The 15809-nt window shown below is 46.2% G+C and overlaps 1 protein-coding gene across 2 annotated transcripts in view; it reads right to left on the reverse strand.

Annotated features, from left to right (window-relative positions):
• Positions 1-15809, reverse strand: part of fbn1 (fibrillin 1) — a 62907-nt gene that overhangs the window by 30366 nt on the left and 16732 nt on the right. For both annotated transcript variants that reach the window (XM_084476647.1, XM_084476648.1), the window contains exons 9-28: positions 15287-15412; positions 12647-12799; positions 12267-12533; positions 11870-12016; positions 11347-11466; positions 10948-11073; positions 10654-10776; positions 8807-8929; positions 7665-7817; positions 6948-7001; positions 6722-6847; positions 6370-6495; positions 6122-6241; positions 5761-5898; positions 4788-4838; positions 4570-4695; positions 3792-4019; positions 3125-3250; positions 2067-2195; positions 1041-1166 (exon numbers count right to left, since the gene is read on the reverse strand). In XM_084476647.1, the coding sequence (XP_084332773.1) occupies positions 1041-1166; positions 2067-2195; positions 3125-3250; positions 3792-4019; positions 4570-4695; positions 4788-4838; positions 5761-5898; positions 6122-6241; positions 6370-6495; positions 6722-6847; positions 6948-7001; positions 7665-7817; positions 8807-8929; positions 10654-10776; positions 10948-11073; positions 11347-11466; positions 11870-12016; positions 12267-12533; positions 12647-12799; positions 15287-15412 (2688 nt within the window). The remainder of the gene's footprint in view (positions 1-1040; positions 1167-2066; positions 2196-3124; positions 3251-3791; positions 4020-4569; positions 4696-4787; positions 4839-5760; positions 5899-6121; positions 6242-6369; positions 6496-6721; positions 6848-6947; positions 7002-7664; positions 7818-8806; positions 8930-10653; positions 10777-10947; positions 11074-11346; positions 11467-11869; positions 12017-12266; positions 12534-12646; positions 12800-15286; positions 15413-15809) is intronic.

Here is a 15809-nt window from a genome sequence, read left to right on the forward strand (position 1 = left end):
TGACCATTTTCATATTTTTTCCCTGATTACTCCATGTGTCTGTACTGTATGCTTGGCTGTACAGACTGTGTATTGTCAGCATAAACTACTTTGGTGACATCATTGGCTGTGTGTATATCCATGATGGCTCCACCCTCTAGGTCAACAAGTCAATTTGTTAAAAAGCATTACGACAATGTTGATTAAGTATGCTTTTACTACGATGTTGATTAAGTATGCTTTTGGGTCATCATACTGTAGTAAAGAATGGAAACACATACGTACATTGATTTTTGTTCCACTTTGAAGCTGCCCTGAGCCTAATTCTTTGTATTTAAGGACAGCGAGGTAAGATTACAGTATACAATCCCCCCATGTTGATTTATCGTCTATCCCCATTCAAATAGGCCAGTATCAGATGAGAGTGAGAATAGGAGCTTAAATAATCCTTGACAGAGGAGACCAGTAAAAGGGGATTTCCTCTTAATATTCATCAATAGATTACATTCATTAACACTTCAACACTACACTATCTCAACAGTTTCCTTTAAAATATTAGAGGATGATAGAAAATGATTACCTCAGTATCTATGAATTGGAGAAGGATTGTATTTGATTATTTATTTGCTTTAATGGGGTTAGCTCGTAATAAAGAATATACACAAGCTGTAAAAGTCGTCAATGTGAATGAGGTAATATATGCGTAAACCATTACACACTAAGTTAGGTCATTGAAATGAAATATACAAGCAGAATGAATAATTGGCTCATCATTGTTTCAGGGTCTTAATGAGCTCACTCACGCACGCACGCACACGCACACATGCACGCACGCACGCACGCGCGCGCGCGCACGCACACACACACACACACACACACACACACACACACACACACACACACACACACACACACACACACACACACACACACACACACACACACACAAAAACAACTACAGTAGCCTAGTCGGGCAGCACTTGACCCAGAGAACTGTGACCTATAAGCTCCCAGCCCTGCAGCTCTTTGGTCAGCAGAGGAGAGAAGGACCGCTGACGTACCCAGACAGGCGGTGCCGTCAGTGGAGACCTGGTGACCGTCCGGACACTCGCACTCGAAGCTGCCTTCCAGATTCACACACAGACCCCCGCGACACAGCAGGGGGTTGGTCTCACACTCGTCGATGTCTGGGAAGACATGTTAGCACACACACACGTTACTAACTTGCAAATGATCATGTCCCCCATCTTGATTGTGCCCACCGTGTATTGACTGAAATGTGTACAGTAAGTTATCAGAGGCAGACATCAATTATTCTAATGATGGGGACAACATATTATTTGCACATTAGAACTTGTAATGACACATATAGGCCTTTGTTGTAGCTTCGGGTGTCGCCCTTGTATGCAACAAGGTTCATGGAACTAAGCCCGGCTATCTTCAAGACATAGAGCAGGTTAGAGACGGGAAGGCAGTGTTTAGTGGGAAGGACGCTCACACTGCTAACGGTTCTTAACATAATAAATACAACTCTGTCCCTCCTTAATTCCCCCCCCCCCCCCAGCTTTGTGTGTGTTTGTGAGTGTATATCTTTCTTTCTATAGCTGTGTATCAGTCTCTTTGCCCTGTCTCTCTCTGTTCCGTTAATCCCTCTGTGTTTGTCCTATACTATATATATTTATCACAAACACACCTTTCCCAATGTCAGTTCCTTTTTGTCAGTCTCTATGTCTCTCTATATTTCTCCATCTGTCTCTCATCTCCTTCCCCTCGTTCTCTCTTGCTCTCTGATTACATCAGGCATAGTGCAGAGCATGACTAGCATCCACACCCAGGGACCCTGTTGGCCCAGAAGGGAAGAGGAAGTGACTGTGATATGGGGCTAGTGCGTTTCTAAAAAGAATAGTGTGTTCTACAGAACCCTCCACCATTTAGAATCCTTCTCAGCATTTGGTCCTTCAGATCCCAGACCCGTGAAAAGAGGACTTCTGTAGACTACATAGGAATAGTGTGAGTATCCGAGAGAGTGAGTGAGTGTTACGGCGTGCGTGTGTGTGTGTGTGTGTGTGTGTGGTTTAGCCTCTTACCCATGCAGTTCTTCATCATCATGAAGCCACTCTCATATCCCTTGAAGCACTCGCACTCAAAGTCTCCCGGTGTGTTCACACACACGCCCTGGCCACACAGGTCAGGGGAGATGCGACACTCGTCGATGTCTGCCAGGGAACAAGAGAACAAAGGAAATATGTATTCAAACGTGGTTCTACGATAGTTGTACCCAAGCAATCTTAAACCATATCCATGTATTGGTATATTTCTTCACATCAATAGGATGTGTGAAATAATGCTGTTGAATTAATACTTTTCCTATATGTATATGGATCCTTAAAGGGGCTGTATGTACATTGTTTGAAATTAATTTAGACTCAAATTTAGACTGAATTTAGACTCAAAAGACCTCTCTAGCAAATGACATGGTACCTACTGCCCCTTAAAATATATTGAGTCAATTAGTAATTTGGATATCTTTACTTGACAAATATTAGATATTGTTTGTTCCACTACTGACAGTGGTTGGCTTCACCAGACAGAATGAACAGGATCTGGTTAGGTCTGTACCAAAGATAATATCTAGTGCAATGCTTGACCACACCTTTTAAGTAATGGGCAACAATATCCTTAGTCTCTCTTTGAAGTAGAGAAGCTAATTATATACAGATTTAAAGAGCCAAACTCTCTTTCAAAGTTCAGTTTCAACAGTCAATTCCTCTGAGAAAAGTCAGCAGTTTGACTTGTTTTCGCCCTTTTACTTGTTTTCTGGTGACATTGAATGAGATGGAAGGCTTTTTGCACTGCACATGTTTGGAGAGTTGAGACCTGACATTGTGAACGATATGCATGCACTAAAAGCCTCGACCATACTGATCAGAACGAATGAGTGTGATCATGCTCGATTCAACTGTATACAATCCCAGACAGGAATGGAAAACTCAAAACAAGCAGTTGGTGTTGGAATACACCAATGGAATTGTTCCTATCGCTGTCTTAACCAGAGCAAAAAGGAAAATTGCGATGAAATTAAGAAACTCTGGTGTATCTTATCTATCTAAAGGGAACGAGCCATCAAAGGTCCTCAGCCACTGACCAGTGCAGTTCTTCTCGTCCGAGTCCAGAGAGTAGCCGCTGTCACAACGACAGCGGAAGCTCCCGATGGTGTTACGGCAGCGTCCGTTGCTGCACAGGCTGTTGATCATCCTGCACTCGTTTATATCTGAGACACAGACAGAGAGACACACAGACAGGCAGAGAGATAGACAGGCAGACCGGCAGACAGACAGAAAGACAGACAAGCAGGCAGACAGAAGGGTATAGAGACGGATGGACGGGAAGGCAGACAGGCGGGTAGAGAGACAGACAGACATACAGACAGGCAGGCGGAGAGACAGACAGGAAGAGACGGGCAGACAGAGAGACAGACAGACAGGTAGTGAGACACACAGGAAATGAGACAGATAGGCAGGCAGAGACAGATAGACACACAGATAGGCCGAGACAGACAGGAAGCGACAGTCCGATGGAGAGACAGAAAGGTATTGAGAAGGACAGACAGACCAAAAGTGAAACGGGTAGAGCAACAGACAGACAGAGGCAGAGAGAGACAGACAGACAGACAGAGCGACAAGACAGGCAGACAAACCAAAATAAGAATATAGAGAAAGAGAAACACCATATGGCTTATTAATCATGAACGATGCTTGAATACTTATTGACTTGTTACAGTGTTTGTGGTCCTGGTATCTGTTGTTTGGTACCTTTGAGGAAGGGCCTGCCGTTGATGAAGTCCCCTCTGTGGGAGAAGCCGGGGCCCCGGGGACACAGCTGATTGTAGTCCTGGCTGCCTTTCTCCGGACACTCGTCACATTCGGGGCCCCAGGCCACGCCCACAGAGCAGCAGCAGGCGTCGACGCGGTGCTTCCCCCCGATGGGCGCGGCACAGCGCTCGTCCTCGTGGGTCAGGTAGCAGTGCTCCGTGCGCAGGTCTGCAGGCCACAGAGACGTTCACATAAGAGTGACTTCAGTACTCGGTTTAATTCAGAAGCTGACCTATCAATCATTGTTCTATTGCGTTCGTGATGCGTCTGCATAAACACCTGGTTGGGGCTGCACAAAGCGTTCCTATAGTGGGAGGGTATGTCACAGGGGCCAAGGAAATCGATTTAGATATTTGTTTCCATCAAAAACTGAGGCTCAGTTTCAGTTGACAACACAGCAATGAATTGGACTGATTACTCATATTTGTGTTTACTCTACTTACCAGAAGTAAGCACACTTCTTTTTGGGCACACTTATTTGGAAAATACCTACATTTAATCTTTTTTTATAATGTTTTTGGTTTTATATCATTGTATTGAAGTAATTAATTTATAGGTTACACAATTTGGACTTTCAGAGAGCTAATTTCTGTGCGCTTTAGTTCTGCTCGAAAATGTTCCTGTCAAGTGTCTGTTTGGTTCTAGTCCTTTAACAGCAGAGCACAGATGTATTGTGTATTATGTGAGTGTTAGTGTGAGTTAGAATAAAGGTACCAACCGATACATGTCCTGCCACTGGCGTCCACAGTCATGCCTGCGGGGCACTGGCAAATGAAGGACCCCTGGTTGTTGACGCACTTCCCATTGACACACACCCCAGGAAACACGTCGCACTCATTCACGTCTGGAGAGAGCATGGGGGCCTCAGGTTAGCATATCAGCTCATTGCCATTAGCATAGCATTAACACAGAGTTGAGGCTCAATTCATCTATTACCTTCACAGAGATTTCCTTTGACTCTGGCGTAGCCCCTACTGCAGAACGGATCTGGGGAAACGAAAGAGTCAGTGTGAATGACCGACCAGAAATACTCGAAATGAGACCAACAGCTGCTGTTGCTCCATTGTCATTCCTGTTTATTTTTGTGTAACAAAAATGTGTTTAATATTGCATTGTTTATTTTTACAATCCGACACAACAACTACGCCCTGAATGACCCCACTTTGTGCTTCTCTGCAAAGATTGAATGCAATACAGGGAATAAAGAAGGATTTCTCTATCTCTAGGACATGGAACCATAAGGCGTGGAGAGCAGCCCTTCAGCTGATGGAGCTGCCGAGGCGTTAGGGTTAGGGTTAGGGTTAGGGTTAGGGTTAGGGTCAGGGTCAGGGTTAGGTCCTACCTGGGTCAGGGTTAGGTCCTACCTGGGTTAGGGTTAGGGTTAGGGTTAGGTCCTAGGGTTAGGGTTAGGTCCTACCTGGGTTAGGGTTAGGTCCTAGGGTTAGGGTTAGGGTTAGGGTTAGGGTTAGGGTTAGGGTTAGGTCCTACCTGGGTTAGGGTTAGGTCCTAGGGTTAGGGTTGGGGTTAGGGTTAGGTCCTAGGGTCAGGGTTAGGGTCAGGGTCAGGGTTAGGGTTAGGGTTAGGTCCTAGGGTTAGGGTTAGGGTTAGGGTTAGGTCCTACCTGGGTTAGGGTTAGGTCCTAGGGTTAGGGTTAGGGTTAGGGTTAGGTCCTACCTGGGTTAGGGTTAGGTCCTAGGGTTAGGGTTGGGGTTAGGGTTAGGTCCTACCTGGGTTAGGGTTAGGTCCTAGGGTTAGGGTTGGGGTTAGGGTTAGGTCCTAGGGTCAGGGTCAGGGTTAGGGTCAGGGTCAGGGTTAGGGTTAGGGTTAGGTCCTAGGGTTAGGGTCAGGGTCAGGGTTAGGGTTAGGGTTAGGTCCTAGGGTTAGGGTTAGGGTTAGGGTTAGGTCCTACCTGCTTCACAGCGGCCACAGGGGCTGCCCCAGGCCTCCCCCAGGGTGGAGCAGCAGTGGGACTTGAGCGTCGCCCCGTTGATGTTGACCTCACACCTCTCGTTGATTATCTTCAGCCAGCAGGTGCCCTTGGTGGTCTCTAGTTAGATAGACACAAACAGTTTGTGAACTCATGAATACTTAATATGTTCTTCTTTTTTTTTACATGGTGAGGGTCTCAGCGTTGACTACGATGGGTGACAAAACATGAGATTTGTACTTGAATTGCATGTATCAATACTCTGTATTCTGCATGCTGGGTGTCACGGTGGATGTGTTGGTAGCATGTGTACCTCCTGTGGGTGGCTTCAAGGTCCTCTTACCTATACACTGTAACCCAGTGGCGTCCAGAGTACTGCCTGACGTACAAAGACACACAAAGGACCCCGGGCTGTTCAGACAATCCCCGTTCACACATGGGCTGGACAAACACTCGTTGACATCTGGAAGAGAAACCAAACGGGAGGGGTCAGGTCTCACCTCGCGTGATTCTTTTCACCTCCCGCAGAGACGTTCGGTGAAGGAGTATCAAGTCGTGAACACGGACGAAACAAGCAAGCGTCAATCTCACCATCGCAGACGTCCGTCTGGGTATCGAAGCGGTACCCAGTCGGGCAGTGGCAGCTGAAGCTCCCTGGTGTGTTCCTACACAGACCGTTGTCACACAGCAGTCTGTTCACCAGACACTCGTCAATGTCTGGAAGGCCACAATCACACATCACACCTCACGCTTCCATGGTACTTGCATACATTTAGAACTTTGCATGGAATCACTTCTACCGATTTACGCTGATTTACCATTTTATAACGAAAAGTCTTTCTAACAAAAAGCAGTGGGTAAAGGCCAGAGGTGTCGGTGGTTATAGTTCAGGTGCTAGGGTTAGGGTTAGGGTTAGGGTTAGGGTTAGGGTTAGGTTACCCACCTACACAGCTCTTCCCAGTGATGTCCACCTCAAAGCCTGCATTGCAGTTACACTTGTACGTCCTCAGCATGTTCTCACACACCCCGTTTTGACAGATGTCAGGGTCCAAGGCACACTCGTTAATATCTGGGGAGGTCAGGCGTTAAGCTGATTGGTCTGTCTTCATTTTTTACACCACAGAAAACATTGGAACAATGACAAAGGACCAAACCCTGAAGACGTTTACCTCTGCCATCACTGGTTGTACCAAGATCATTGGGACACAGGCCCTGGAATTCCGCTGTAGGACAGAACACATGTGATTAAGCATAAAGAATAAACGTTAGAAACATATGTACATACATACTGAACATCCTCAAAAATACATAGTACTTGGTACTAAGAGATCTCAAAGCAGGAAATGTAATAGCATATCATTATCCATTTCCAGGCCTTCTCATTTAGATGCAAAGTATATAAAACAGCCGCTTTAATGTGGAACGGCTCCGGAATCTTTTGATATGAAGACTTTAATTGTCCTGGACTAATGAGAAGTGACTTACTGTGTGGGTGTGGGTGTATTTGTATGTGTGTCCACATGGTTTTAGGGTTTACTGGGTGTAACTGTGGGTGTAACCGTGTGTGTGTGTGTGTGTGTGTGTGTGTGTGTGTGTGTGTGTGTGTGTGTGTGTGTGTGTGTGTTTGTAATTACACACATTTTGAATCTCTGAGAGTGTAAGTGTGTGTGCATGCCCATGTGCATGTGTGTGTGTGTTTGTGTGCATATGCTACTGTGTATCTGTGTGATTGTTGTCATGTTGGCATGTGTATGCATGTGTTTGTGTGTTTGCATGTGTGTCTCTCTATGTGTGTGTGTGTGTGTGTGTGTGTGTGTGTGTGTGAGCAGGGTGGGGTTGCGCTCCACTGTATGCGTGACCATCAGGGTGATTCTTAATATCCGTACCAGAGTTTTTGGCCGGGCACGGCTGGCAGGGCTCTCCGAAGGCATACTCCGTACTGGCACAGCAACACTCAGACTTGGTAACTGCTCCGAATAAAGGCTTCACACACTGTCCCCGCTTGTACCCACCGTAACACGAACTGCGCATGTGTGTGTCTGAGAGGGCGAGAAAGACATTACAAATTGAGAACGGAGTAGTGGTGAAAAGGAACGTCGGGACAAATCCTAGATTTGGTGGAACGAAGAATGGGAAATGGGAAGAGACAAAGAGAGTGTGTGTGTGTGTGTGCGATTGATAAAGAGAGGCAAGGCGAAAAGCTGAGTGTGTGTGGTAGTGATAAACAGACAAACAACGGAATAAAAAACAAACAGTTGTCGATCTCAATCAAATCCAGCCTTGGATTTCATGCATTCTCTGGCGCTGATCTCATCATGAGCTCAACTTACCCAGGCATAAGTCCTACTGGAAGTCTAACAGCATTTCAACACTTTGGCACAACACCCCAATTAAATTTCTTCGAGGGAATGCAGGAATGTAGAAAATGGGGACAAAAACAAATGAGAGGTGGAAAGTAAGGTGTCCTTGTTTAAAGACGGACGATAATCACCAAGGGTGTTGTCAATGTTGTGACAGTGTTTTTACTGTGGTGGTGATGGCGTTGTTGTCATATCCTGTTACTGTGGTCATAGTGTTGGTGATGTTACTGGGGTGATACAGTGGTCTCCATAGAGACATAGAGACATAGAGGCCACTGTTGGATTTCATAGATTTCATAGATCAACTATACAATGAAGGTAGATTATATTCTATAATATACACTATATTATAGATATTATAGCCAATTATATTATATTATTATATTATATTATATTATAGCCAATTTATTATTTACAAGCCTTTCAACTTTGAAAAAGCCACCATAGAATCATTGATGAGCCGTATTAATATATCATTCTACAAAGGGTCAGCCCTGACGAATCACATTGCCTATGCAAAGTCTTAATCAAGGACATCCCTAGTTGTTCCTGTGGTGCCATGCGGCTACATATGCTCTCCCCTCATTGGAAACAATTCAAGAAAGGCGCAGGTGCTCAGAAAAAGACCCTTTGTGGACATGGGCTGTAAGGGGGGGGGGGTTACTTACCAACACAGACCCGGCCATCGAGTCCCACGGCCAGGCCAGGCATACAGTCACAGCGGAAGGAGCCCTCCGTGTTCACACAGCGGCCGTTCATGCACATGCCGGGAGTCTCACACTCATCGATGTCTGGAGCCGTGACCGAGACAGAGGGTGGAAACAGAGACGGGTTGGTGGTGAACCTGTGACCACTTGTCACTGTTCAAGAGCGACTCAAAAGTTGTACCACGCTGTCACTGCGGTAAAAGTGCGATAACCTCATCCAAAAGTACATTACCAGCATGGAGACCTACAGATACGATGTGAGGAAGATACGAGTTCTGAAATCGTACTAACAACCATGGAAATGATGCTACTACACACAACGTTACCACTTAAACAGGCAGGCATTTTTGATAGTGCAGCCAATTGAATGTCTGCCTTAGAATGTCTGAGGAGAAATGAAAACCAATAACCATCCTCAGCAAGATCCAGGTTTTTCTATCTGAGGTTTTCATTGTTTATACACTTGCTTGATATTCATATTGGAATGAGTGTAGTGTCTCACAACAACAGTGCATTTCTATCACAGGGCCAGTGGTGGAGTATGTCTCCAATAAAGAAAGTAATGTTTGCACCGCAAACACAACCACAGACCCCAATCAGCGTGTCTGCAAATACAGAACAATTGAATGTTGTACAGATGTGAAATCGGACCTGTGTTTTTTTCAAATGAGGTGGTTCATTCGTTTTGCTGTTTGGAAGCACGGGCCAACTCTGCAGCAAAGAGTCAGATGGATGACCTCAGTCAAGAAAACAACCTCCCTATGGCTCTATCGGCCTTGCGCTACCATTATCAAAATGAGGATACTACATAATGATATGATGCTTGTGATGTCTGGGTGTGTCGGGGTATGGTGCAGGGTTTCCTTGGAGAGGTCCTGGAGCTCCACTAGACTACACATCTTAGTCATGACTGCATATATCAGCACCCTCCACCCACACCGTTTATTTATTCAACACTTACTTGGACCAGTTCAGTATTTCCCAGCACATCTACACTCCAAAGCAACATGGTAAAAAATGCTCTGTTAATAGTTTGCGTTTTTGATGTTAAACTATCATACACAAAGGCATTCATAGTTCTTTTTTTAAATTATTATTAAGGGTCTTTGGGCGTCTTATTCACTTTCACAGCAACAGTGGATTCCTGTGCAGTTTTCTTACGAGGCGCTGTCACAGGATCAGGCTGAACATCTCTCTAGTCAATCAGCCGGACTGCTTCTGTAGTGTCATGGTTCGGGCACAAACCAACCATGTTATTCCCTCTCTGTTGAGCAAGTTCAGAGCAGGGTTGCTGTAAGCGCTTCTCAGAAGTGCTGAGCCCCAGCTCTCTGCTACCTACAGCTGGCCCGGTCTGTGTGTGTAGGGATTTTTCCAGGGCTTTTAGGGGGATTTTTCACTGGCTGTTCTGAGAAGCACATCATAGAGAGACTGGGAAACCCAAAGAACAATCAAAGTAGACACTTTCCAGACTAACCCAACAAAACATGGAGCTTCAAACTCACATGCCAGGAATACAACCGATGAATGCTAAAATATGAATGCTAAATGTAATTTCTCCACCAAGGAGGCAATGCTTTCAGACATATTTTCACATCTGTCTGTGAGTTAGTCCAACAGAGTAGAAGCCAGTATTTCAATTTTCCCTTGCTTATCAGTAAAATGTTGACCTTTTGGACGAATGGTGCGAGGGAATTCCATTACCCCCACTATGAATCTTTCCAAGGTGTAGCGTGAAACAAACTGATCTGTTTTCCAGTGAATGATCTCAAAGGCCATTGGCTGCCTGTTGACCACTGTAGGATACGCACCTACACACATGCGTCCGCTTGCCATCAGCAGGAAGCCAGGTTTACAGATGCATTTGAAGCTGCCGTCCTCGTTGATACACAGGCCGTTCAGACACATGTTTCTGATTAGGCACTCGTCCTGGTCTGAAAATCGACACAAACTGTGTTTATACAACTTACACACACAGAGAAGAATTGTTGTGCAGCAGTTTTGAGCAAAAAGCCATCGCATTAGCCTGTGTCTAGCAGCCTGATCCATTGCCACAACATAGCATGTGCATACGTTATTTTGTTTTACATAGGCTGGGGACACACCTTCACAGTTTTTTCCATCTGAGGTGATCGCAAATCCGGCATTGCAGACACAGTGGAAGCTGCCCTCCGTGTTCAGACAGCGCCCATTGTTGCAGATACGTCCGTTGGCCACACACTCGTCAAGATCTAAAGAAATACAGCAAAAAGGTGTTAAGCAAGGTAAGGTGTGTGTCAGTGTAAAAGTATGTCCCTGTTGATGTTTGTGTGTGTGTGTGTGTGTGTGTGTGTGCGTGCGTGCGTGCGTGCGTGCGTGCGTGCGTGCGTGTGTGTGTGTGTGTGTGTGCATGTGCGTGCGTGTGTATGTGTGTGTGTGTGTGTGTGTGTGTGTGTGTGTGTGCGCGTGTGCGTGTGTGTGTGTGCTAATATGTGTGCGTATGTGATTGTATGTGTGTTGTATACCTCTGCACTCTGTCTTGGTGGCAGTGGTCTGGAAGCCAGGGGGACACTGACAGATGTATGACCCGGGTGTGTTGATGCATTCTCCGTGCGCACACGGGTTTCTGTCACATTCATTGTCGTCTAGAGAACAACATCGGCATTCGGTCAGCATCAGATTATCAACAGGGCTTGTGCATAATTTTTCAATTTTCAAAGGCCTCAAGAGAGTCGTAGTTATGTAAAACCCTAAATCAATGTAAATAAACTGTAACCTGGGCCAATGAAAACGCAGTTTTGCCCGGACTTGCATTAGAAGCGCTGTGATACAACAATGTCTTCCCATAATGACAAATCATTTCATGATTAAACATGCTAAACTTGCTAAACAATCGACCAAAAAAAGCGAACATTCAATGCTGCTACGCTTCCAAAATGGAGGCAGTCATTACGAGGTGGCAATCAGGGACAATCACGCCCTAACAGTGTTATCGTTTTCTGATGCCTGTGTCCACCAGAGCATATTGATTCAACGTGAGCCTCTTACCCATGCACACTCCTCTGCCGTCCAGTTTGAAGCCCATGTTGCACTCGCAGCGGTAACCGATCCCCACCGTGGGGACACACCTCCCATGCAGGCACAGGTTGGGGAAGGTCTGGCAGATGTTGGTGATGTTCTGGGTTAAGATGAGACCTGGGAACGACGTTCACACACAGGGACCGAAGACGTTATGAAAACGAATGGTGCATTTAAAGGTTTCAACAGTTCTTTTTGTTGTGCTAGCTAAATCATGGACATGATGTAAACAATGTCAACTGATGTCAAAGTCAAAAGATTGAACCATTCGATATGTGGTTAACAAGCTTTTTTATCAATTCAACATGTTCAATGATTTACTTCAATTGTCCCCTTGAATGAAGTCGATTTTTTAAATGCTGCATACTTGGTACATGTTGTGGTTGCAGGGGGAGTTGTCCTGGAAAATTGCCGTTTGGATATAGGGGCATGTGTCCTGGGACTTGTCCTGGATATTGACCCGGGGTTTGGCCTGGATACTGGCCTGGGACTTGTCCTGGATACTGGCCTGGGACTTGGCCTGGATACTGACCCGGGGTTTGGCCTGGATACTGGCCAGGGCCTGGATAAATCCCAGGAATTTGACCAGGAGTCAATCCACCAGGTAACGGAGTGCACAGTCTTGTGTACTCATCTGCAATGAAAGAAATTTAAGAGGTGAAACGAGAGACAGACACATAAGAGCTTGAAAAGCAATCCTTTGTTTCACCCTGGCAGCAAGGACGGACAATGTGCCGGAGCTCCTACCTGCTCCCTGGATGGGGCACATCTCTGGGGCAGAGCCGTCTGACCAGCAGCGTCCATTGCCACAACAGCACTGCATCTTGCTCAGCAGCTCGGAATTCTGGTTAGCACATTGTCCATTTAAAAGGCTGATATAGCAGTATCCACTCCGTGCATCTAGAAGACAAATGGAGAATTATATTAGATTGTGGAGAGATGGCACAGAGAAAGAATGTTTGTAAGACAGCCAGACGGTTGCTTGCTAGTGTCCCAAATATCTAGGGAGTTATTTATAATAAAGAGTTATAAAGAGTTAATCCAAACATGGGTGGGTGTTTTATCTATGTTGCCAATTATCTTTGCTTAGTGCCCTTGACCAAGGCATTATTCTTGTGTGTGCAGCAGGCTTGGATGCATGATCACATTTGTGCATTCAAGTGTGCGTGTGTGAATGTGAATTCAGAACTATGGTAGAAATATGGTTGAATACACATGTTTAGCAGAATAAGAAAAGTAATCCTGCATCAGAACTTTTTGTTGTTGTCCTTTTCTTTCTAACAGGAGATGAAAGTATTTCCTTGATTTTCGTTTCCTCATCCTGAAAAGGCGTCATTTCCTGTGAATCTTGGCATGGCTCTTACATGACTAATGCCCGGGGCCCGGTTCACATCAATATATCATCCCCTCATTTCACACCACCTCCCAGCTCCTTCTCGTCGCTGGTCCGTTAATGCTTATGTCAGACAAGATGGCGAGCGGGCTCTGGACGCCCTGGGGGAAATACATTTGGGTGCCGCAAAGGAACCTTTGGGGATAGTGGGCTGAGTGCGTGGCTGCATGGGAAACAGACTGGATGTTTGGCCGAAAGGTCTCAAAAGGACTTAGGCATTCCTTCCTCACAAACATCCTCTCCTCAAGGGTGGTGGGTGGAGGCATCGGGGGGTAGGGGGGCTGTGTGTGTGTGTGTGTGTGTGTGCGTGTGCGTGTGTGTGTGTGTGTGTGTGTGTGAGACTGCTTCTGCATGCGTGTGTGTGTGTTTAGGATTGCTGTGACCAAATTCCTCTCTGGCACATATGGGGTCAAACTAAAATGAACCTTACTTTAAGTAATTTATCTAAATGCAGCATACACACACATTCTTAACTCTTTCCCATCCTTGGCAGCAAAGTGAGTGGGAAATCATGTGGAATCAGAGAGCAGTTGTTGCTGCTGCTACAGGGATCCCTCTGTGGGAAACGGCCATGGAAAGACCATCGTGGCTGTGAGACACGAGAGATGTCTCCCCTCACATGATGTTATCATATTTTCCTGCAGCAGACCCGTAAAGTAGCACAGGTATGCAAGGTGTGTGACATCACAGGCCTCCGCACCCTGGCTGGAAGAGAACATACGCAGCTCATTGTTGTCCAGCTAGACAGGAGCGAGGGACTGCTGACCTACATTCATCCAGCTGGAATTTTGGATTGAGTTCAGTTCTTTCTGCTCACAGTTCCAGACGCCAGGAGAGAGAGAGAGCAACGCATGAGGCAGAGAAGGTATACCCTTCTCTGTCTGTCTTCTTCTCTCATTTTTCTATTTGATTCTTTCTTTCTTCCTCCCTTTCACAATTGCAGATATTATATTTGGAGGGATTGGGTACTTAATATATATGTATATATATATATATATATATATATATATTTTTTTTTTTTAACAGGATAATAATTCTCCATATGATCTTCAACATAGTAATCTATACCGTTTTGTCCCTAAAATAAGACCATCATTTATAGAAAACCGGCCGATCAGTTTTTGACCATTCCATCGGGTTGGAGTTCTCTTTTGGCGCATTTCCACCGGAGGGTGCGGGTCGGTTCAGTCTGCTAAGGTGCGGCACGGGTCGCATTTCCACCGCCAAAAGTGGGCGTGACCCGGACTGAGCCGTATTGAGCCGTACTCGTCTCACAGTACTCCTCCGTTGAGGTACTGAGAGCCTGAAAGGGTGCCGGCAAGTTTGAGCTACACACGCCGTCTGTTGATTGGTCAACAGAATCGTCCCTTCCGTGCGACAGGGGGATAATAACAAACAAACACAGTACCCCCAAGGTTTTTCTGGACAATGGTGAAAGCTTTGTTTATTGAAGAAAATGTTGCGTAAAAGTTTGCCGTCCTTCTTGGACATCCTACATTGTTGCTCTTTGTTCATTGTGGCGTTCTTCTTTTTCCTTGGATTTATTAGCAGGCTACACTGTGTTGGGCTGCTTTGAGATGACGATGCTTACGTAGCTGCCGTGGCTATCGCCATCCGGCTTAAACCCCGCCCAAACATAAGGGTACTGTCTTAAACCCCGCCCAAACATAAGGGTACTGTCTTAAACCCCGCCCAAACATAAGGGTACTGGCGGCGGTGGAAACACAAGCCGCTACTGAGCTGGGCTATACCGCACCCTCACTACTGGGCTGAGGCGTGCTGGGTCCGAAGCGTACCCGCCGGTGGAAATGCGCCATTTGTGGCGTCAAAGTGCCTTTTCCGAGGCACTTTGATATTCTTTTTAATATTTTTTGGAATCAAGACATATTTCACTCTTTAGACTAGGTGTGATGAAGCAGAGATATGGCAAAAGAAGCAGTGGAGAAAGAATGGAGCAACAAAGTTATAACACAAAAAGAAAAGTAAGTGCTCACCTATGCACCTGGACCCGTCCGCAGGCGTGTAATACCCCTGGGGACACTTGCAGAAGTAGCTGCCAGCGGTGTTAGAGCACTCGCCTCCAGCACACAACCCTGCAATGTTTGTGCACTCATCCAGGTCTATAGAAAGGAGAGGAGACGAGAGGAAAGGAAAGGAAAGGAGAGAGGAGGAGAGGAGAGGGGAGGAGAGGAGGGGAGGGGAGGAGAGGGGAGGGGAGGGGAGGAGAGGAGAGGGGAGGGGAGGGGAGGAGAGGGAAGGAGAGGGGAGGGGAGGAGAGGAGAGGGGAGGAGAGGGGAGGGGAGGAGAGGAGAGGGGAGGGGAGGAGAGGAGAGGAAAGGAGAGGGGAGGGGAGGAGAGGAGAGGAGAGGAGAGGGGAGGGAGGAGAGGAGCAGACAGGAGAGGGGGGCAAAGAGAGGAGAAGAGAGGAAGAGAAGAGGGGCGGAAAGGAGAGGAATAAAACAAACCCTAAAGTCTTTAAGTGCCTGACACATCATTCTTTTCAAGATAATCATAAAT

The sequence above is a fragment of the Micromesistius poutassou genome, assembly GCF_964030765.1.
Source record: "Micromesistius poutassou genome assembly, chromosome: 12".
Classification (NCBI taxonomy): Eukaryota; Metazoa; Chordata; class Actinopteri; order Gadiformes; family Gadidae; genus Micromesistius; species Micromesistius poutassou.